This window comes from Meles meles, chromosome 13, assembly GCF_922984935.1.
Source record: "Meles meles chromosome 13, mMelMel3.1 paternal haplotype, whole genome shotgun sequence".
In the NCBI taxonomy this organism is placed as follows: Eukaryota; Metazoa; Chordata; class Mammalia; order Carnivora; family Mustelidae; genus Meles; species Meles meles.
The window spans coordinates 73,408,937-73,430,908 of record NC_060078.1 but is presented as its reverse complement, the minus strand read 5'-3'; the positions used below and the strand labels follow the sequence as shown (position 1 = coordinate 73,430,908).

At 48.3% G+C, this 21,972-nt stretch overlaps 1 protein-coding gene across 5 annotated transcripts in view; it reads left to right on the top strand.

Annotated features, from left to right (window-relative positions):
• Window positions 1–21,972, top strand: part of GFRA1 (GDNF family receptor alpha 1) — a 210,783-nt gene that overhangs the window by 156,236 nt on the left and 32,575 nt on the right. For all 5 annotated transcript variants that reach the window (XM_046027298.1, XM_046027296.1, XM_046027299.1 and 2 more), the window contains 3 exons: window positions 14,515–14,624; window positions 17,323–17,457; window positions 21,210–21,388. In XM_046027298.1, coding sequence (XP_045883254.1) covers window positions 14,515–14,624; window positions 17,323–17,457; window positions 21,210–21,388 — 424 coding nt within the window. The remainder of the gene's footprint in view (window positions 1–14,514; window positions 14,625–17,322; window positions 17,458–21,209; window positions 21,389–21,972) is intronic.

The window sequence follows — 21,972 nt, the reverse complement described above, 5'->3', positions numbered from 1 at the left end:
AATGCATCTGTGTCCGGAATACTCAGTGGTACTCTTCTTGTGGGTAGGAGCTCATGCCGCAGGCAAGCCTCTGCTCCTTGGTGTGCTGGGTGGGGTGATACACCTTGATGGGAGCCATCCCACGTGATCATTTGCCATGGCGGGAGCTACGGGATTATACTGGTGTTGGACCTGGGAAAACCCTTCGAGTTACAAATGGCAGGACCCTGGAAGTTGGAGGGTTTGTTGTGAGTCCTCAGCAGTTGAAATTCCTACTGGAGAGTTGGCAGGTTCCATCGGACAGCTTTGAACTTGCTGGGACGGAGGTCTGGGGAGAGAGAATGCCCTCTGTGCAAGGATATTGACCCCAGCGTAGGATCTTGACACTGTCCTGCTGGAAAACCTCTCTCTGGAAATAGACAAAAGCAAAAAGGGCAAATACCTCTTCCATGTCCTGGGTTCAAAAATTCAGGTTAAAACATTTTTAGCTAAAAATTAGGTATATGGCTTGAGAAAATGTGCTTTTTTGCTTCGCATACTGGCTGGTGGTTGGTTCATTCAGTGGCTCAGCAGGACCGCAGTGCCGGATGCTTTGAGGGACCCAGAGAGTCGGAGACAGGTGAGCCATCTGAACCGTGTGAACGTGCCCGGCGGAGGGAAGAGAGCTGGGCTCAGGGACTTCGCCCAGGTTCCGTTGTTCTGTAGCAGAGGCTCTCCAACATTAGCCTGCTTCGGGATCACTTCCTGACTCGTGAAGTCTAGGATGGGTTTGATAACTTGCATTTCTAGAGCATTCCCAGTGATGCTGCTGGAGTCCACACTTGGCCAGGGAGCCATGAGAATGTGGACCCAGTGACGCTGGCTTGATGGGTCTTGCTCTGCTCTCAGAGGAGTCTGCAAAATGGGGCTGAGAAGGAGCAGTAGCCAGACTGGACTTGTGGGGCAGTGAGGAGGGGGCATAGGAGAGGACAGAATGTTGTGGCTGCGGTGTGGGCTGTCAGCCCCATGGTGGTAGCGGCAGAATGAGGACAACAGTTCAAAGATTCCGTGCTGTTGGGGAGCCTGGGTGGCTCAGTGGGTTAAAGCCTCTGCCTTCAGCTCAGGTCATGATCCCAGGGTCCTGGGATCAAGCCCCGCATCGGGCTCTCTGCTCCGCGGGGAGCTGCTTCCTCCTCTCTCTCTGCCGGCCTCTCTGTCTACTTCTGATCTGTCTGTCAGATAAATAAATAAAATCTTAAAAAAAAAAAAAAGATTCTGTGCTGCACTGATGTCCGGCTCTAATTGGAAGGCTGCGGGGATCCGCTGTGAAAGGCTCTGATACCCACCCCCCACCCCCCACCCCAGACTAGGGTCTTAGAAGCCAAGGCTCCTGAGAAATGGCTACCGTGTGTCTAGTAAGTTGGCGCCTGAGCAGCAGGACTGCCAGGCGGGAGCTTGTCTTCTTTGCAGGGAGGACACAGACAGTTTGTTCCGTAGTCGGAGCTTGGCCAGAGATTGGAATTCATTTGGCTGAGTTATGCCTGGAAAAGACGAAGTAAAACAGAGGGTTTTGAGGTAATTATTTGAAAAGAAATCCTCCTTCCAGAATGACCTTTGGAGCAATCTTTGACCTGAGCCATTCCAATGAGGAATGCTGACATACACGCTTTGCTTTGCTCTGGTCACTTGTGCCGAGTGGAAGCATCTGCGGTCGTCAGGAGGAAGTGGGAGTGGCCAGCACCGCCCGTGACGCGCTGTAACGCAGACTACTCAAACACACGCGGGGCTTTGACCTGCCAAAGTGCTATGATTCCATGGGCCAAGGTCTCCTTGAACCTAGGCCTGGACAGTGCACAGCGTGGTCTCACGCTAGCTCGCTGCTGATCGTAAGAGAGGACCAGTGGAGGATATTGGTGGTGGGAGGCCAGACGCCATATCCCTAAGGAACCTGGTCTCTGTCCTTGACCCTGTCTCACCATGGCCACCGCCTCATACCCAGTGTCTTGCACTGACGGTGTATAATGTCTGGTCATTGGAAGGTTAGTGCCTTGTGGGAGCCATCTGCAGTCTGGGCCAGGCACTGGACTACCAAGCTGAAGGTGAGCCGTCTTGGCTCTGGGTGCCTGCATGCTGATACGGCCTTAGGTGTCAACCCTGAAGCCCTCAGGCTGCACCCCAGCGTCCCCGGGCTCAGAGAAAGCAGAAGGGGAGCTTTCTGGGTGTACAAGAGATACCAGCAAACACTGCCTGTCTGCTGGATTCTGTTCCAGCCCACATGGGAGAGCGCCCCTCAAGGGAGCTAGACTAAGTGTTCCTTGTCCACTTGGGGCAGGGGTGCCTCGGGGGCTTCATGGCCCAGCTGAAGCCCTGTTTCCATGCGGGGTCTGGCCCTCCCTGACTAGGCTCCTGATAATCCACCAGGGTATACCCTCTCTTTCGTGTGAAGGAGGAGAGACACCTGCTCCATTCCCTGCCTCGCAGGACTCAGGGGTTGGGGGGGAGGGGAGAGAAAGAGCCAGCACCGGACCCCCTTGAGTGAGTCACAGTAACATTCCTAGCCAACCCTTTCCTGTGCCAGGCAGTGGGTCCTGGACCTCGGTCCTCCCCATGTGGGGGGGTGCAGAGATGAAACGCAGCAGCAGGGACCACGGAGCTTTGAACCTGTGGGCCGACTTTGGGACTTCTGGCTTTTCCCATGATGCCCCACACTCACGAGCTCTGGGAAGGGTCCACATATGTGTCTCCTCTTCCGGGAAGGCACCCAGGGAGATGGCCCCAGCCTGGCCAGATGCCTCCTGTCTCTGGCCTCAAGAGTGTTCTCTGCAGTCCAGAGAGGGCTTGTTGGGGAGGCTGCTGACTTCTCCCTGTGGGCCTGTCTTATACCCCTCACTTCTTGACTTCCGTAGCACCCTCTGGGGGGACTGTATCCACAGCCAGGGGTGGGGAAGGGGTGCTCAGTGGGGGAAGTCATGGACCAAGGGGCTTGCTTCTTCACACAGCCGTATCATGGGATTGCATTCGGCCTTACTGAACGGTAACAACAGATATTACTTTTTTATGTATTTAAACTGCAAACACGATTAAACTGAAAGGATGCCCACTCATTCTGTCATTACACTTTATTGGACCCAGTAAATATCACTTACATCCACTTAAATCAGGTTTCAGCTTCTCAAGCACACAATTCTCATCAAAATGGCATCAGAAGCCCAAGACTAAAATTTAGAAATTGAGCATTCATTTTCCTGTCCGTGTTGTGGGGGTGGGTAGGAACTGGAGAACCTATGGTTTTCTTTTGAAAATTTGGCTCTCACTCTTACCGGCTCCATGACTTTGGCTGGGTGTTGACCTTTCTGGACCCCAGTGTCTTCCACTGTAAAGGAGGGCTGACCCAGTGATCAGGCTGTTGTGTGTTCATGGGCACAGGCCTACAAAGCGTTGCCCACAGTGACTGGCTCTAAGGACAAGCAGTTGAGGGAGGCTCCCAGGAGACCCCCGAGTGCACTGTGCCTGGGTTACAGGAAGCCCAAAACTCACCTGGTTGGGTAGACTGGTTGAGGGGACGGTGCCCTAGAAAACGACTGATGTGGACCATAGAAACCAGCTCCTCAGCCCTAAAGAATAAAGGGGGAAATGTTTTAAATTCAGCAGAGAACGTTGGGGAAAATGTGGAAAATGGGGCTGAGGTGTGGGGTAGGGGCTGCTGTTGACAAGAGGACGTTCAGTGTGAGAATGGATTACCACGGAGAGTTTTGGATACTCTGGAAAAGGGGGCGTTACCTGATGGCAATAGAATAAGTGATTTATTCTTTTGACGTGTAACACCACAATTCCCTGTCTCCTGAGCATTGGCCCATCCGGAAAGGAAGATACTAGGGACTAGTTGTTTGCCGAGCTCAAAGTCTCTGTTGACCTTAAAACAACTTGCCTGGAAGAAAAACGACCTAGTGTATATTTACTATTGAACATAATTTTCCTTAGGAAGTCTGCAACCCTATTAAAGATTAATAGGGAATCTGATTTTCATATGTTTCTGCTTAAAGTCTGTTTGTGCAAGTGTAGGCTGTTAGCCATTCAGACATCCGTTTACCTTCTTCCTCCGCCCCCTCCCAGGGCAGGCAGAAGCTGGGCTCTCTTAATGTGCGGAAAGTAGATTAACATTCTGCTGAGCTTGGGGCTCAGGTACCACAGAGGTGTTTAGCGCTTGTCCTTTGGGGGTAAGGGCAAAGGGAGGAATATTGCAAATTATTGAAGTCAAGAGAGCCTGTGTAATTTCGATTTTTTTCATCTTCTGGGAACCCCCAAAGAAGCAAGGTTTGACTGAAGGAGGCCAGGCAGCATTTGGGATAATTTCTAGAATTTACTCATGTTTCTCTAAAGTAATTAGAGTTCAGTTTCTCTGGCTCTAAGCATTACATGATGCAACACTTCTTTCCAAAGGGTCAGACAGCACCTCCTTAAATGTATACCGGCCTGATGCCAGTCAGCTCAGTAGAGGACCACATCTGGGGAACACATGTAGTGACCTGTGGAATTGCCCTGACCTGTTTCTGAGTGTGATTCCATTGGCCTATAAAACATATTCCTCTGCTAGAAGATGCGGAGGACTCACAGAAGACATTGCTCTTTGGTCACAACAGTGGGATTAAGCCTGATGTTATTTGAGCACATATAGACCTTGGACACGTAGATTAGTGATCTCAGGAGGAAGCATTTCATACACCAAATTATTAGCAGAAGAATTTGAAGAAAAAGATCACTGTGACTGTCTCTACCCTAAGGCTTCATAGAGGTCTCAAGGGCAGTGTGGACCTCCTGGGCTGGTTCCGAGCAAAACAGAAGACACCACACTCACTGATGAATCCTATCCTCCTCCAGGAAACTGGAGTTCATACACAGGGGCTCGGTACCTGGCACGCTCATCTTCCAGGACCACTGTGAGGGCTTTACTGTCATTCAACGGGAGTAATCAAGCTTCAGAGAAGTTAAGGTATTCACCCCAAATGCCATGTTTAGCAAGTGGTTGAATTCAAACTGAAGACCTGGTCCATTTTCAAATTCTGTATTCAAAACCTCTACTCTACACTGACTTTTAGAAGAGTTTTTGTTTTCTGTTGCTCTTACGGCAGATTGCCGCAAACATGGTAGCTTTAACACAAATTGATTCTCTTATGTTTCTAGACATACATCAGAAGTCATACACAGGTCTCGTGGCGATGAAATCCAAGCGCCCGCAGGACTGAGTTCCTTTTGGAGGCTCTAGGGGCAAATCCTTTTCCTTGACTTTTGCCCACACGCATTCTTTGTCTCGTGGCCCTGTCTTCAAAATCAGTAAAAGCTAGTCCAGCCTTTTGCACATGGCATCTGACCTCCTCATCTGCCGCCTTCTTATACTTGTAAAGATCTTATGATTATGTTGAGCCCACCGGGTGATCCAGGAGAATCTGCTCACCTCAAGATCTAAAACTATAATCACACATTCCAAGGCCTTTTCATCACCATGTCCGGTAACAGGTTCACACTGTCCATGGTTCCAGAGATTAAAGTGTAGACATCTTCTTCTGTCCACAGTAGTTTTCCTGCTGAGGTATGTTTTTAATATTTGCTATATCATGAATTGCCAAACAGATTAGTCCCTGGTCATTGCTAGAAATCATGGAGCCAAGTATGTAACTTCATCCAGCCAAGGGTATGTGTGCATTTTGTAGTAATAGTACTACTCCCTCTGTCTGATTTTTCAGGAGCCCCAAAGACCTTCATTCCGTTTACATTTCTTCTGTTGCATCAAAGCTACATCTGAAGGCATCTTGAAATTCTTTCTGAAGTGAGAGTGGGCATAAATAATTCAGTGAAACCATGGTGGGTGACCTTTGCTGCCCCAGGGGTGCCTGAGCAGTTGACTTGGGGCTTCTCAGGTTCCCAGGTTGAATGTAAGGCAACTGCTATAATTCACTCCTGAAGACGGAGGGGCCTGCAGAGTTTAACGAAGTAAATTCATCCCATGTTGGTCTAGAGTTTTAAGGAGAGGCTGTACTGATGAAAGATTGGTCGAGCATCTAGATTTCTGTTTCTCCTTGTGGCCCAAAGCCACAACACTGATGACGATTCCGTGCAGAACTATGAAAGACTGATTGGATAAGATGGACTCTCAAAGAGTTTTGGCTGATGTGTCACAGACCGTTAGTAGATATCTGAATGCTTTATGATAGTTTAATCATCCAGAAAACCTCAAATTTCTCGTTTCCTTCCATTGCTTCCCATAAAAACCAGCACCGTCCAAGTGGAGTTTTCTGCACCGGAGGACATCTTGTAGCGTGGATAATACAGAACAACTTGATTTGCCTCGGCCGTGTAGCCAGCGTAGGACTGTTGGCAGGGTCTTTGTGCCCGAGGGGGACTTACAGTCTGCTTATACTATGACCATCCGTGAGTCCGTGGAGAGATTGGTGAGGGGGGTGAAAGGAGGAGTACTGGCCCGAGGGCATCTCTGGGGCATCCGACCCAAGGCTGCCAAGAACCCCTTCACCGTTGGAATGGATTGCCTTGCCAACTGCCATAGCTTGCTTTTCAGGTTTTCCACGTAGAGATTAGCTGTCAAACCCTGTCAGCCCCTCTGCAGCTGTTGATTGACAGCTGTCAGTGCTCACGCAAGGCGGCTTCATGAGGGATGCCGAGATCGATCAGATGCCGACCTGGACGCCCTTCAGGGGGCTGCCTCTGTTTCACGTCCTTGGAAAGGCTAAGGAAACACAGCATCTCTGCCCCTGCAGTGTGCTTGCCCGGAATCCTCACCCTGGAGAGAACCCCCAAGCAGGACACAGGGACTAAAGCCCTGGGTGACATTGGCACGTCCCGAAGTCCTTCCTTGGTAGGGCTTTGTCACCGCACCAGGGGTCGAGCCCTGAAGGTGGTGATCATAGCCTCCTGTGACCCTCATGCTGGGCCAAGAGCTACCAAGGAGCTGGACGAGCAGCTGTGATCAGGGTTTCCCAGGGCAAGTGAGGACAGCGGCATGTATTAAATGGGTTGTAGCCTCCCAAGTATCAAATGGGTTAAATGGGTTAAATGGGTTGTAGCCTCCCAAGTATCACGAAGAAGCTGAGCAGGGATTTGGGAGGAACAGGGCAAACCTCTTCTTGGCTGCGAGGGCCGTATTGTGCTAGGAAACAGACGGTAGGCAAAGTTTCTTGGACCTCACAGTACTTTCCTGAAAACAGGGGGTTGCAGTTTGGCTAAGTCAATGAAAAGTCCATTAACTGGTTGGGCTTTAATCATCCCACCAGGGTGGAAACCCACATTAGGGGGCTGAGAAACTTAAGGTGTGCAGAGCTGCGGGTATGTGTGTCTGGGGGTATGAACCTGCCCCAAAATTGCCCCAGGGAAGCCACACTCACTCACAGGCCTGGGGAAGACCCTGGCTTTCTGAAGGGCAACCTGCGCATCCCCCCAGCTCTGCAGACTGTGCCCCAGAGAACATGCTGGGTTCTTGCCCCCCCCCCCGGAAGCCCGCATGCACCCACAAAGTGGGGAACAGCGAGGCAAGAAAACACCTCTGCAGAATGTCTTGAATATAGGCTCTGATCTGCGAGAGGATGCTTTGCAGATGTGCTCTCGGTAGGCTGCCGGGGAAGAAGGGCTAAGGTAATTTTCTAAAAACGGAACGAGAAAAATCTGTTTTGTGTCACTGTACCAGAAAATCACCATTCCAGAACCCTTGCTTTGTCATCCCGGTGCTAATATTAGCAACATGCTTTTCAAATTATTTTTACTCTGCATAAGAGATTAGCAATATTAACAAACTCTCTGATATTTAGTCATTTAAAAAATATGTCTTTCCCCCTAAGCCCCAGGGGAAAAGTAGCGTTTTCTTAAAAATGCCTTTATTCTATGAGCTCATATGACTGAGAGGTATTAAGTAACACCACAGGATTCTTGGCGTCAGACTTCTGAAATTTGTTTTGGTCAGAGTCACTCCACAGACGTAGCCTCCATATGTGATACAAGGGGCCGGCGGAAGGCAGGCTGAGACATGTGCCCCTGTGTTGAGCTTGCTGTGGGTCTGGGCTACAAGGGCTTCATGTTGAAATGAACCAGAAATTGGGGAGAAAAAGAAAAGAAGGAATAAGAAATGAAAATGTATTTGGTAATGTGTATTCTGGATCCTGGGTGAGGAGCTTTATAGAACTTTCCATGAGTTCTCACAGCAGCCACGTAAAGCAACTATGGATGGCATTTGCCCCATTTTCCAGGTGAAGAAATGGAGTTGGAAAAGTGAACTCGTTTGCTGAGGTGTGAGAAGATGAAAGGGAGAGCTGGGGCTCGAGACAGGTGCGTGTCCCTCTAGGGACTGGCGTGCTTTGTTTCCTCGGACTTTTGTTTCCTCTAATTAAGAAAATCCTTCCAGACTACATGGCTTGCCTTGAAAACCGAGACTTGAAAGCCCTGATGATCACGCTGTGGTCAGAGACAAATGCTAGTCATTTCTTTCACAAGCGGGTGAATAAAGGGATCCCTTCCCAAGGTTCTGGGTTTGGACCAGTCAGTCAAGCTCTGCAGTCCTGAATGGACACCGGTGGCGGCCCCAAAGCCTCTCGGTAAAGGGAAGCCTAATGCATGGGTAGACTCGCCAGGCTCAGATACAGGGTCCTGGATGCATCCATGACCCCTGCTGGGCTCCCGAATGCCATTCAAAGAGCTCATCTAGGCTAGAGACAGTGGAACAGCATTAGGCTCTGAAGAACAGTCTGGCCAAATGGTGGGAGGTGGAGAGCCGTTATACACTCGATGACTTAAATCATCTCCCTGGGAACTTGAGGTCCAACCTCCTCTGCATTTTCCCCTTCCAGGGCTGACACCTGCCATCCGCCACCACTCACCGTGTGACTCAGGGCAGGAGCTTAACCTTTTAGCCTTCGGTTTTCTTAGATGACAGATGAGGGGGTCCACTGGAAAAATCTGGATCTCTGTACAAACCCGATGCCTAGACGCAAAATCATGTGTCATGGCAAAGTAGAGTCATGGCTGAGAACAATAATAATGCTTTGAAAACAAGTACTCTTTTTTCCCAAGTATCTTCAAGCAGCCCTAGATTTTATCGCTGAACTGGAAGGGAAATCCAAGAGCTAAGTAGTCGCAACGAATGTGGGACTTCTGGGTAGTTCGTGTCAGAGCCTGGATCTCACTCAGGACCTCACGATTCCTGGTCCAGAGCTCATTTCCATGGACCACACGGCTTATGTCCAAGTGTGGGATTCACCCTGGAAAAAAAAAAAAAAGAATAGGATGATCCAGGAGGAGTTAAAGTGGGCATTACTAGTATGCTGGATTTTTTTTTTTTTAAGCTGCTATAACACTATTTTCCTAAAAATGTTACAGAAAAAGTAGGTAAATGATTTCCCCCCCACTGTCAAAAGACCATCTGCTGTTTGAGAAGACTCTCGTAGATTTTATCATTAGAATCATTTTTCCATTTCCAGTTAGCAACACGCTTCCCTTAGTGTGATGTGTTCTGCATAAACCACTGTTTTTCTCTTCTGCCGGTTTCCTAAGGCTACCTTGGCATTTACGGTGTTTTACTCCTTTTTAAGGCTGGGAATTTTCTCTTTTGGAGGGAGATACATTTCTACATTAGTGCCTATTCATTTCCTTTTCATTTTCTTAGAGAAAATCGGGTTCATCACTGCTTGTAGTCATGGAGATTTCATGTCTCCAGAAGAGATCCAATTGTGGAATTTCTTTGTTAATCCCACACTGGACGTTTAAGCTTTTGTGTTTGGATCAGTGCAGCCCAGGCAGGGGAGCGACCACAACAGGCTACAATGAGACTCTTTAATCCAAGGCTGGCAGGGCAAGTGTGTGCAGCAAGGGCTGTCCGGGGACACTGGGGGCCAGGGCATAGCAGGTTCTCAGGCCGTGGTTGGTGACTGGGCAGGTGCAGATCTTAGGCTGGAACCTGCGAGACGCTTGCCTCCCACAGTGCACTGAACTCAGTATAGCCTCATCTTCCTTGCAGGCTGGTCCCCCCGCAGCCCCGCCCTGTGCCGAACTGCCTGTGCCTCGATTCTGCCCATCCTTTCGACAGTCTTGACTTCTGTTCTAGTAAAATCTGCCTCCGGGTGCATCCTCCTTTCTTCCTCTCCTTCAGGCCTTCAGGTCTCCCCGCTGGCTCCCCACTGGCTACAGTCTCCTAAGCAACCATGTCTCCCACTGGCCAGTGTCCTGCCTCCCCATTGCCGCTAGAACAGTGAGGGCATGGGATATGTCTCAAGCAAATCTTTGCTGAACAGCTGAGAGACCCAAAAGTCTTCCCAACATGCACATCTGATCATGTTACTCCTTTGTTTAAAAACCTTCAGTAGGGGCACCTGGGTGGCTCGGTTGGTCAAGCGTCTGCCTTGGGCTCAGGTCATGATCACAGGGTCCTGCGATGGAGTCCTGCGTCAGGCTCCCTGCTCAGCACGGAGCCTGCTTCTTGCTCTCCTTCTGCCTCTTTTCCTGCTCATTTTTCCTTTCACTCTCTCTCTCAAATAAATAAAATCTTAAAAAATAAAATTAAAGTAAAAACCTTCAGTGATTCCCAGTGGTTGAGGATAAAATCCAAACTCTGAGGTCATTCAAGGCTCTTCAAACCCTTGCCACCTCATCACCTGTCATTCAACATTTGCATCCCGCGACTTGGCCATCCCACGTGGACAACTAACGATTTTCCGGGTGATGCGTGTGTTCAGTGTAGCGATTGCGAATGATTTCCAGCTCTGGAGTCAGATTGAGTGTGGTCGTGTTCCAGCTCCGCCACAGAGCTCTATGACCTGGAGGGAGTTCACTTAAAAACTCTCTTTGCCTCAGTTTCTTCATCTGCAAAATGGGACTGATGGTATCACCTGCTAAGGTTGCTGTATTAAATGTGTGCACACACGTCAAGCTCTTTAATCGGTCTCTGGCACATCCAGACATTCCATTATCATTACCCCGGGTGTTGTATGAACTTGCTGACTCTATCCTGTGCTGCCTCCTTCTGCCTGAGATATCCCCTCCGCCTCTGCCTGATGGACCCGAGCCGTCCTCTGACTCCCAGTCCCCATATCACGGCCTCTCTGGAACGAACGTCTCTAGCCAAGGAGTGTTAAAAGCTTAAGTCGTGGACTTACAGCCTGGTTCTGCTACTCACTATTTACTCTAGTCTAAACTTGTTAAGCTGTGGTTTCCTCCTTTGTGAAATTCAGATAAGAAAATAATTGCCTCTAACTTATTAAGAGTTCTCAGGGAAAAATATAAAGACATACCTAGCATATGCTAAATACTTCATTCATGTTAGATATTATTTTATTAGCAGCCTTTCTGCCTTTCTACAAGAATACTGCCTGGTCCCAGTATTATTGTAATCTGTTTCCTTGTTTGTCTTGGTGGGTGATTTGAGTTCAGAGACGGAACTTACTGCCTCTCAGGCACCTGATGCATCATTCAGGCCATGGAACTATGGAACTGACAAGGACTCAGTGGCTTTATCGATACATGTAACCATCTGTAACCATTTTCATATGTTGCTTTAAGAGATTTCCGAGGACCATGTCCATAAGAGAAGATGTTAGGAAGGAAGGGTCTTTGAGGGCTGACTCTTCTTTCTTTGAGAGGCCCTAATCACTGGAGAGTAAGTGGTCATTTTATTTGACCCAGAGATGACTGGGATTAAAGGGGAAGCCAGAGTGGATGGGCTGGGACTTCACTCCCAAGACATGACATGGGCTTTATCAATAGGACTAAATACCTCCTGCTGGTCTTCAAACAGGGTCGGGCCAATACATACTAAGTAGCTGGTTATCCAAGAACGACACAGAGCCCTGATGTGGCGTGTTTGCCGATCACCGCGGTGCAAATACTCCCTCTGAGGTTACTCTCAAAACACCACTGTGGTGTTAACTGACTCACAAGGTCCCTGAGGATGGACCAGTCATCCAGGCATGGGCTGCCTCCAGCACAACACTGTGTAAACCTCAGTTTTTCTTTTTTTTTTTTTTAAAGATTTTATTTATTTATTTGACAGACAGAGATCACAAGCAGGCAGAGGCAGGCAGAGAGAGAGGAGGGGAAGCAGGCTCCCTGCCGAGCAGAGAGCCGGATGCGGGGCTCGATCCCAGGACCCTGGGATCATGACCTGAGCCGAAGGCAGACGCTTTAATCCACTGAGCCACCCAGGCGCCCCAGCCTCAGTTTTTCTACCTGTAAAATGTGAGTCCTCTGAAGTTACAGTCCTGTCTCCAAGTAGAAATGTTGGTGGGTTGAATGAGAGAAAAAAAAAGCAACAGGCAAATGTTGGTGTTTGGGCAACACTGCCTGTGCTCATCATTATCTTGAAACTCTTCTCTGTCCACTGGCCGTGTGCATCCCAGGACCGGGGTCTATGCTGACAGTCTTCTGGCCGTGTGCATCCCAGGACCAGGGTCTGTGCTGACAGTCTTCTGTCACAAACCAGCCCGTCCGGGCTTCTGCTCAGAGCAATGTATCTGGTTTTATCCTCCCAATCAGGGTTCTACTCTGTGCAGCAGACTGACTCAATTAGCCTTTCATTCCAGAGTCCAATTGTGAGTCAATTCTGAGGTTGTTAAGCAAAATGAGTCTGGTGGCATTAGCCTCGCGCTAAAGGATAGTAATCCGCATCGCGGTGCCGTTCAGTTAATAGCCTGCTTGAGAGACTATGAGAAACAGGGACTCGGAGACAAAGCGACCTTTTGTCCATCTCCGGGGGACAGGCTGGGAGTGCAGGGCTGCCAGGTCAGAGAGCTGCTCAGGTTGTGGGCAGCACCGGAAGCCCAGCTGCCTGAACCACAGTTGGCCTTTGCGAAGTTAGAAGCCCAGCAGCACTAGATCATTAACTTTCATGACCGGGAGAATTCTTCTGAAATTAACACTCAGTCCAAGCTGGATGCCATTGGAGTCAGTTGAGTAAGCTCGAACCACCTTTAGGGATTTCCTCGGAAAAATAAATCCTCTAACCAGGCTACAGAAAATGGCCAGGTTTTATGCCCTTCCGTGTGTTCAATTAGAGTCAGAAAACACCAACGAGGCTTAGACGGTGGGAGATCCAGGCACGCAGACGGGCTCACACTCAAGTCTCATTTGGAGGATTTTGCCAAGACCCTTAGCTTCAGCACATGGCCCTGCTTGGGAAGCGGGATGTGGGGCCTCTCTGAGGACTTTCAGGTGCTGTGCAAAGAAAATAAAGCTTTGGTGTAGCACCTGCCCTGGGGATTGACAGTGATGGGACCAGGCACACATGGACGGGGCCCAGATGGGCGCAGCTCCGGAGGCTCAGATACCCCTGCTTAAAAGGGTTCGAGGAGAGACCAGACCCTCACAGACACCCTGCAGCCTTTGCAGTGTGGTATGCACTCAGACAATTTCGTTAGGCCTCTTAACTCCCCGCTAGTTACGATTGTAGTAAAGGGACACATAATGGGCTTCCTGCAGACCTTTTACAAACCTCTGTGATCTCCACACGCACTACCTTGCTCTGCCCCGCCGCATAACCCGAGGTATGCTAAGTAAACACAGTTTTGGGGGTGGAAGGAGGGAAAAACAGCCTGCCAATTTGGGTATGCTGAAGAGAAAAGAGCCGAGACAACCACCCATTGTCTCCCATAATTGCCGGATAATTTAAATTCTCTTGAAGTCCATTGTGTTCTTTGCTCAGAAGCAGAGCTGTTGTCTGCTGAGATGACCTCGGCAGTGGCCCCGCTCTCATTCAGGATCTCTCCAACAATATGCTCTTCAGACTGAAAAACAGCCAGTTGGCCACAAAGAGCCTTCTACCTCCCCAGACCAGCGTGTCTGTGGCCCCTCTCCATCTCTGGGGCTCTGCAGTTTTGCCACCACTCATGGCTTCCCAGTGGACTGCGCTGGCCCCTGGGCAGCTTCCCAGCTGTGGACAGACACCTCCTGCCCAAGAAGGCCCAGTCACACAGTGAAACGGTGCCTCAAGTGAGCATCGCCTGTCCCTCCTTCGGTTCTGGAGCAGTGAGCCCTTCCTCGGTGTCACTTGGCAGGAATCAATCCCTGTCCCCTGGGCTAGGGAGTGAGAGATAACTTACAAGACAAATACACGTATTTTTAAAGCCAGCAGGAATTACAGGAGCAGATGGGCTGTAGGATCCTATTTGGATGCCAGGGACATGTTTCTGTATAAAGTAAATATTTTCCCAGTGTGGATCTCTGGTGAGTGTGTAGAGAAGCATATTTCCTAAAGATGCAAATAAGTCTGTCAGAAATAAATATTGAATGGAAACTTCAAAGCATCTAGATTTCTCCAGTTATAGGCCCTGAAGACTTCTCTGCAAATAAGCAGACACACAGGTGGGCAGAGGGCTGGGGGAAGGAGGGGACGGTTGTGTGTGGGAGTTGGGTAAGAGGAGGTGCTCCCATCCTAAGAGCTCACACTTTCTTTTTTTTTTTTTCTTTTGGTGCGGAAAAAGGTGTATTGACGAAGGAACAAAGAAAAGTTGCATTGGTCTAGAAGTTTCGGGTATTTCAAAACACACAGCTTACCCTTTCTCCCCATTGCAGATCTCGCCTTGCGGATTTTTTTACCAACTGCCAACCCGAGTCAAGGTCCGCCAGCAGCTGTCTGAAGGGAAACTACGCCGACTGCCTCCTCGCCTACTCAGGGCTCATTGGTGAGATGGGGAAAAGCGGGACGGGAGGGAAGTCTGGTATACAGATGCTCACGGACTCTTTCCACTGCAGCCTTTCACTGTCTGCGAGAGGAAAAATCACCCAGTAACTCTCTGTGCTGGGGTTTTGATGTTAAGCCCTATAGGACTTACCTGCAGAAAAAGGAAAACCCGGGGATCACGGCTATGCCAAGGCAGAGGCAGGAAGCAGGGAGGCCCACAGTGCAGGAAGACTCTGGTGTGAGCATCTGAGAAGCATCTCAGGGCGGCGGGGAGGGGGGGGGGGGACCAACCACACAGAACAACAGGAAAGGAAAAAGAAAACATGGCCATGGAAGAGGGAAGCAAGTCCCCCCGAGCTCATTGAATTAGGGCACTTGGAAGTCATTCCATCTGGGGAAATAAAAAAAGCTGCTCCCCAGAAATGGAAATAAAACCCTTAACTACTGGGGTCCTTCTCACCATTGATATTCTTGGTAATTCTGCTCCTGATGTGCAGGGAGTGAGGTCGTCTAGGATGTTTCCAGGAGCACAGACCTAGCAGAAACAGTGTTTTCTGCCTTTCCAGATGGGAAGCGGGTTCTTGGCATTCAGGGCAACAGTGCGGTTAGGGTACCAGTGAGTTTGAAGGTCAGAAGTGAGGCAGATTTGTGTCTGTGGCTAAAAGGGGCAGGCAGGAAGAAAGGCAGGTGTTCCGGGGCCCGGAGCCTGAAGAAGCCCCGATGGCAGGGCTCCGTCACGACTGACATTTGAAGACAAACGCGTAGTGAAGGCTGTGGAGGGATGAGGGAAATCACACTTGTCAGAAGCATGATGGCTCAGCCACAGCGACTGCACAAGTCACCGGGCAGGAAGAACTTCCCACCAAGAATGACAGCACAGACTCAAAAAAAAAATTTTTTTTTTTTTTGTCACCAGAGTGGCTTAAAACTGGCAAGAGCTTTTGGGAAAATCAATGATGGTATTTAACGGGGGGGATATTACAGGTGCCTGCCCACTCATCCCAGCGTTTTGTTAAAGAATACCTGTGTTCTCTTGGCCAAGACCTTTCCCCAGTGCTGTTTACCATTTTTGTGGCTGTATCCCAATGAGTGTAAATTCCTTGAATCAATATCCCAAATTTGCATTCCCTCTTTCCTTTTCTTAAGTAAGTTGGTCTCTACTAGGGGTTACTTATCAACTATGGAATTACAGGTGTGAGAAACAATGGAAATAATTAAGCCATGCTCATTATAAAAAGTTGAAAAAATACAGAGAAACCCAATGGAGACAGCTGGAAGGATCTACAACTCTACTCCCAGATATGATCCCTATTAATACCTCAGTCCATATCCTTCCAGGCATATGTGTTCATTAAATCCTCCATGAGTGGCCAAGGCACAGGGCTGCCAGGCATTTTTGGCTTGGAAGCCATCACATGCCCAGGATGATGAAATACTCATCATATATGATGAATGAATGAATGAAATGGTTGAAGCAATGCATTTTACAGACCAAAATTTATTTCCCTCTTGGGTTTGGATCTTTCCTTCCACACTGGTCATTGGATTCTAGTGTCTTTCAGGACAAAGCTTGCGCCTGCTCCTTCCATATGTCAGGGACCCAGCATGGCGTCTGGCATTCACTGGCTACTTAGTAGACACATTTTAACCTCTGGACTCAGGGTTTGGGGTACCTCATCCACATTAAGTGCTTACTCTCAGTTGTGGGTCAAAGTTCCCATCCCAAGGTCTAACAAGAGATAATGTAGTTTGAATTGGTAAGGAAGGTAGGGTAAAAAAAGACATATCTTTGACACAGAAGAGCTTACAAAGAATTTTTTTTTTTCTGTAATGAACAAAATATATCCTGTGACTCACTGACCACTATTACTTTTATGTCCACAAAATACAGAAAAACAGAAGGCTTCTTGGCATGACTAGGCATCGCCTGGTGCGAACCACCCAGAAGAAGACATTTGGGTTGTATTAAGCATAAATGCTTTGCTTATTTGCGCCAGCACAGAGCTCATCAGAAAAACCATGAGCATAGGAAGATGTAGGCAAGAGAGACCACCCAGCATTTCTTTGAGGGCTTTTGAGGACTTCTGAGACAATACTCTAGAAGCCATCAGCTTAGAGGATTTCCAGTTTATTTCCAATTCCTTCCCAACTTGGAAGACTTTATTTAAAGCAGTTGAGTGTCTGGTGAGCAGAGGCCTCGTTATATATGTTCCGGATGTCGGGGAACCCCAAAAGATAGCTTCGAAGCTCCCCTGTGTTCCTTTGAAGAAGCCATTGGCTTCTGAGGGAAGTGGATGCAAAGTCCTAAAAGGAATTTTTAAGATATGTGAAACCAGTTCTATCTATTTATGGAGATTAATGACATTTTCAAGAAAATGCAAGGGATTTGGGAACTCATGCATTCAAAGTTAATTCTCTCCTACTCCGTAACATCCGTACCATTTGGGCAGAAAAAAACACCCTAAGTGCAGCTCAAGGAGTTCTGCTATAATTTTTTAAGTAAATGTGTAAATTATTTTATGTGCTCAAGATAAATTACCAAGAAAACGCACTGCTTAACAGAGTTTCCTACTCAGCCAACACAATGTTTGTAATTATCCGTGGTGTGTCCGCGTCAGAGGAACATTTATTTCTTCTTAGGCTAGAGTGAAGTCTGTACGATCACATGAGAACAAGGTGCCTTGTTTTTACTTTCTTAGGTACAGTCATGACCCCCAACTACATAGACTCCAGTAGCCTCAGCGTGGCCCCGTGGTGTGACTGCAGCAACAGTGGGAATGATATAGAAGAGTGCCTGAAATTTCTGAACTTCTTCAAGGACAATACTTGTCTCAGTGAGTTTAAAAAAAAAAAAAAAAAGGAAGCAAACACACAAACATACTTTCCTCTCTGTGTTCAAGCTATACTTTGGCGTTTCTTGTGCCTGCCTCCTCTCTCTCTCTCTCTCTCTCTCCTCTCTTTTTTTCCGGCTCGCTGATGGTGAATCCAGCCTCTCTTGGCCATACTACACAAGGCAGCAGGGAACAGAGCGAGTGGGTGCTGCCAAGTCTGTGAATCCAAAGGCCTGAGAGAGCAAGAGATTCAAACAATGGAGGGTGTATCCTGTCAGATAGAGCCCTTCGACCCACAGATCAAATTCTGATGTTGGCAGCCAGCACGAAGTCTGTTCCAAAGGTTCTTAAAACCTGGGTGCGCTATGCGGTGTGAGAAGCTCAGACAAATTAGATGGGGGTAAGCCTCCGAGGGCTTGCTGAGAAAAATTAGAACGTTAACATCAGTAGCCCCCTGGATGTTCAGGGTTGGCTCAGAGGAGAAGCCACAGTTCTTGAGTGGGAGGGATAAGCTGGCAGTGCAGGCGGGAGCCTCAGGATGTCTGTTATCTCAGGAGACAGAGATGAGCACCCGGGAGCGTGGGGTGGTGGGAAGCTTGCTCCTGCGTGGAAATAGTATCAGCTGTTATTGCCATTTTCTTCAGGCAATATGGAAACCTGCTTCCCAAAGGGAGAGGGGGAGAGAGAGACATGCAGGTGTGAACAATGGGGACCCATCAGACCGTGCAGGGTCTCCCTTCTATCCGCGGAGATGCGCACCGCTTGAGGGGACGATCCAGCGGACATGCTTGAGGACCTCGCTCTCCTTTGGTGGCACTGCCGTTAGTGTATTGGGTGCCTTCAACTCACTCCATAGGGAGCGCGATATATACATGATCTCCTTGACTGTTCTCTGCACAAGAGTGCTAGGAGGTGTAGGTAGGAGCTTCTCCATTTCGCAGGTGAGTCAACAGCTGTTACTCAAATGGGTCCTCCAGGCCACAGTTGGATCTGAAGCCCGAGTTCCTCCTTCCGCAGCCCCTGTCTCCTGAGGCTTTTGTGTCGTGCCTGATTATCAAAGGGCCCATTGGATGAGAACATATGGCGGAACACCCGGGACCAGGGGGGACTTCCTGGTGAGAGATGTGGAGCCAGCTTCTAGGAATTAAGGTTCAGCTACCCCTCTGAGAGCCGGGAACACTCTCCATGACGGTCTGCTGTCCAGTGACTGATGGCCAGAGAATTAGCTAACAATTTACCATGTGTACATGGAAAAGCTTTTAAGTGTTACTTATTCTAAAACCTCTTTATCGCTTCCTTTGTTGAAAAGACAGATCTAAATGATTTGCTTACTAGGTACTTCAGTCATGTGACTGTGACCAAATGCTTTAATCTTCTTAAAACTAACACAAGCTTCTGGACACCTAGGGGAAATGGAAAACCACAAAACTAGTGGGAAGTATGGAGACATTTGCTGAGACATCGGGTGTACACCCGAACTGAGCCTCGGCTCTCCTGTTTGGTCTTGACTTAAAAAAAAAGAATACTGTGTATATATTTATATATCCTTCTTTTCCACATCCTGCGCAGTCTTTTGGCAGAATGCAAGTTTTAATGACGATAAAGGAATGACAGTATAGGTCAGTGCGAGAAAAGATTGTAGTCACACTGATTGGAAAACCGCTCCCTCATGGAGAAATTAAAGGTGTCCCTGCTTAATTATATTTTGGTGAAGGGGAGGCTGGTCTGGCCTCGTTTTGCTGATGACTTCTCAATAAAAATAAATACATTTGGTCTTCAACAGGGACCAAAGTCAGCCAGAGTTTTTCGTAGTCATTCCACTTAGACTTGGATGAGAAGGGCTACAGCCCACCAAAGACCCAGGGCCGTCAAGTCACTGTCCTGCAAATGGCTCTAGAGTAGAAGGAATTAAAATTTGTAGGTTCCAACCCAAATGTGATAACCCAGTTCTGCTGCCTTCAGATTAACCAGATCTCTCCCAGATTCCTCTCTCACGAACACAACTTTAGCCGATTATTTATTTCTGGTTATTGGGGGGAAACACAGTTATTTTTAAGCCAAAGCAGGTGGCCAGGGTGAGGGGAAGAGAGAAGAATGAGCTGGAGATGGAGGTAGGATGGGAGTTACACTCACTTGGGTCTTTCTCTGGACGCCTCCTTCGCCTCCCTGGACCGCTGTATCGGAACTATGCTTCCCCGTCACACTCTCACCACCCCCCCTTCATTTCCTCCAGGCGTTTCTCAGCACCAAATGGATTCTGTATTTCACTTAATACCCTCCCCAGCCAGCCTGGGCTCTCATTGAGGGAAGGGGCTCTTGTCTGTTGCTGCCATCCTTACTGTTCACTGCTGGATGTCCACGGAGCAGAGCCTGACACGTAGTCCATGCTCCCAGTGACGTTTGAGTAAATAAATGAGCAAGTGGGTAGACACCCCAGGAGGCAAGACCATCACACAGGAAAAGCTCAGGTAGTGCCCATACATGGCAGGGGTCTCCTGGATCTCCGTGTCTGAGCAGGAAAGAGGAAGGAGCGTTCTGGGTCATTCGGAGAAACCCGTCCCCTAGTCCCCCTTTCTCTGCATTGCACCCACCCGTTAAGCCATGTAAGACCGCTAGGAGCAAATTTATATTAATTCGAGGCTGTTTCTTACAGCCTAAAAAATGTAAAGTTTGAGAAAACAAGCTTCCAATTTGCTGAACTTAAAGGATAACAATTTTAGAACAAAATGTCACTTCTAAGAGGAAGATTAGGCTTAAATTATTCTGTCTTGTATATCGGAAGATGCCAGCTAAGAATCATATATTAACAATTTGCACATTCAGGTCTCAAATGGAGGAGTTTGATTTCTTATACAATGAATATGAAATAAAAAATTCCTAAAGCCAGGCCAAATCCCCGAGGACCTGATTAAAAACTGTTTTTAATTCATTCTGGGGAGGGGAACAACACACAACCAATTTACTCTTGCCATAAAAACAATCTAATCCCATGAAATTGTAATAAGCTTTTAAAGTTTTACATTTTAAACTTTTCATTTAAGCAGGGCTGCTCCTACCTAATTATGCAGATTTTGTTTGGAAGACTGGGAGCAGAAAGGGAAAAAATAATCTTACTTAAGTTTTCACTATGTATTGATGAGATTTGGGGTATTTTTGTTTTTTTAAGGAAACTAGTTGCGTCTGTACGAGTTGCATTTGGCTCATAGTAGCTGCTCAGAGCCTGTGCCGGGTGCTCCATGGTAGTGAGTCACGTCTTTGGCTGTTTGATTTTACCGCCTGCCAAATTAGCGTGGGGGTCACCAACTTCCCTCATAATTAGGGATATGTTACTTTTAAAAAAGGCACTAACTCGTTTGATTTTTGTACAGGATTTTAACAAAGTACAGGGATGTTCTTAGAAGATCGTGATCCCCCCCCAGACAGGTTTGAGGCTGGGTTTCGAAGCACTTGACTGATGAGTATTTCAGGACAAGGACCTTGCTCAGCACCTGCTACATAAAAAGGAACACGATCTCTTGTGCTTGGAGCATACCGAAGCGTCCACCTCGGTGTTTAATGAATGAATTGATTTTTGAGTACCTGACCCGACGACGGCTGGCTCTCCGCGCATGGAGGGCGGAGGGATGGATGGGTTTTGTTCAGGGAAGTCCAATACTGTAATCAGAATTTTTCGTGTGCCTCTCTGGCTTCATGTATCCTGTCTGTTACATTTGCTGCTTGACTTTGAAATTGGATTTCCTCCTGTTTTACTGCAGAAAATGCAATTCAAGCCTTTGGCAATGGTTCTGATGTGACCGTGTGGCAGCCAGCCCTCCCAGTGCAGACCACGACTGCCACCACCACCGCCTTCCGGGCCAAGAACAAGCCCGTGGGGCCAGCAGGGTCTGAGAATGAAATCCCCACCCACGTTTTACCACCTTGTGCAAATTTGCAGGTAAGAGCGGGGGCCGAACTCCCGTTTGGAGCCCACTTGTGCGGGCGGGGGAGAGCACGGACCAGTTTCCTGCAATGCATTTAAAGATGGATGGCTAGTGATGGAGGGCTGCTTGGGTTTCAATCTTACAAGTGCATTTAACCACGATAAATGAAGATTGCGAAGCGCCACCGAGCGGGAGAAAGACAAACTGTGGGACTGACTCCCATTTGCTGGGAGTGTGACTTTGGTCAGTGTGCCTGGAGCTGGCCTTGGTGTCTTCCTCTGTGGAAGGAGGGGGCTGGACAGATGAATCTTCAGGCCTTCTGTTTGTGGAGTGGCAGAGTCAGACTGGGATCAATTTATTTATTATGCTTATTCTGTGTTTCCCCCCAAAGCAGCAGCCTGTTGAAAGAGAAGGTCCTCTTGAGTTGGTGGCTACCAGTGACATTGAAATGTAACGCAGAGAGTGTAACTCTGTCTTAAGGTATACCGGGGCACTGTCACTAGTGAGGTGTTAATTCCAAGAGTCCGTTATGGGTTCTTTCTTCCAGAAGCAGGAGAAAACGTTTTTTTCTGAAGTAAAAGGAGCTGGGTAGAGCCAC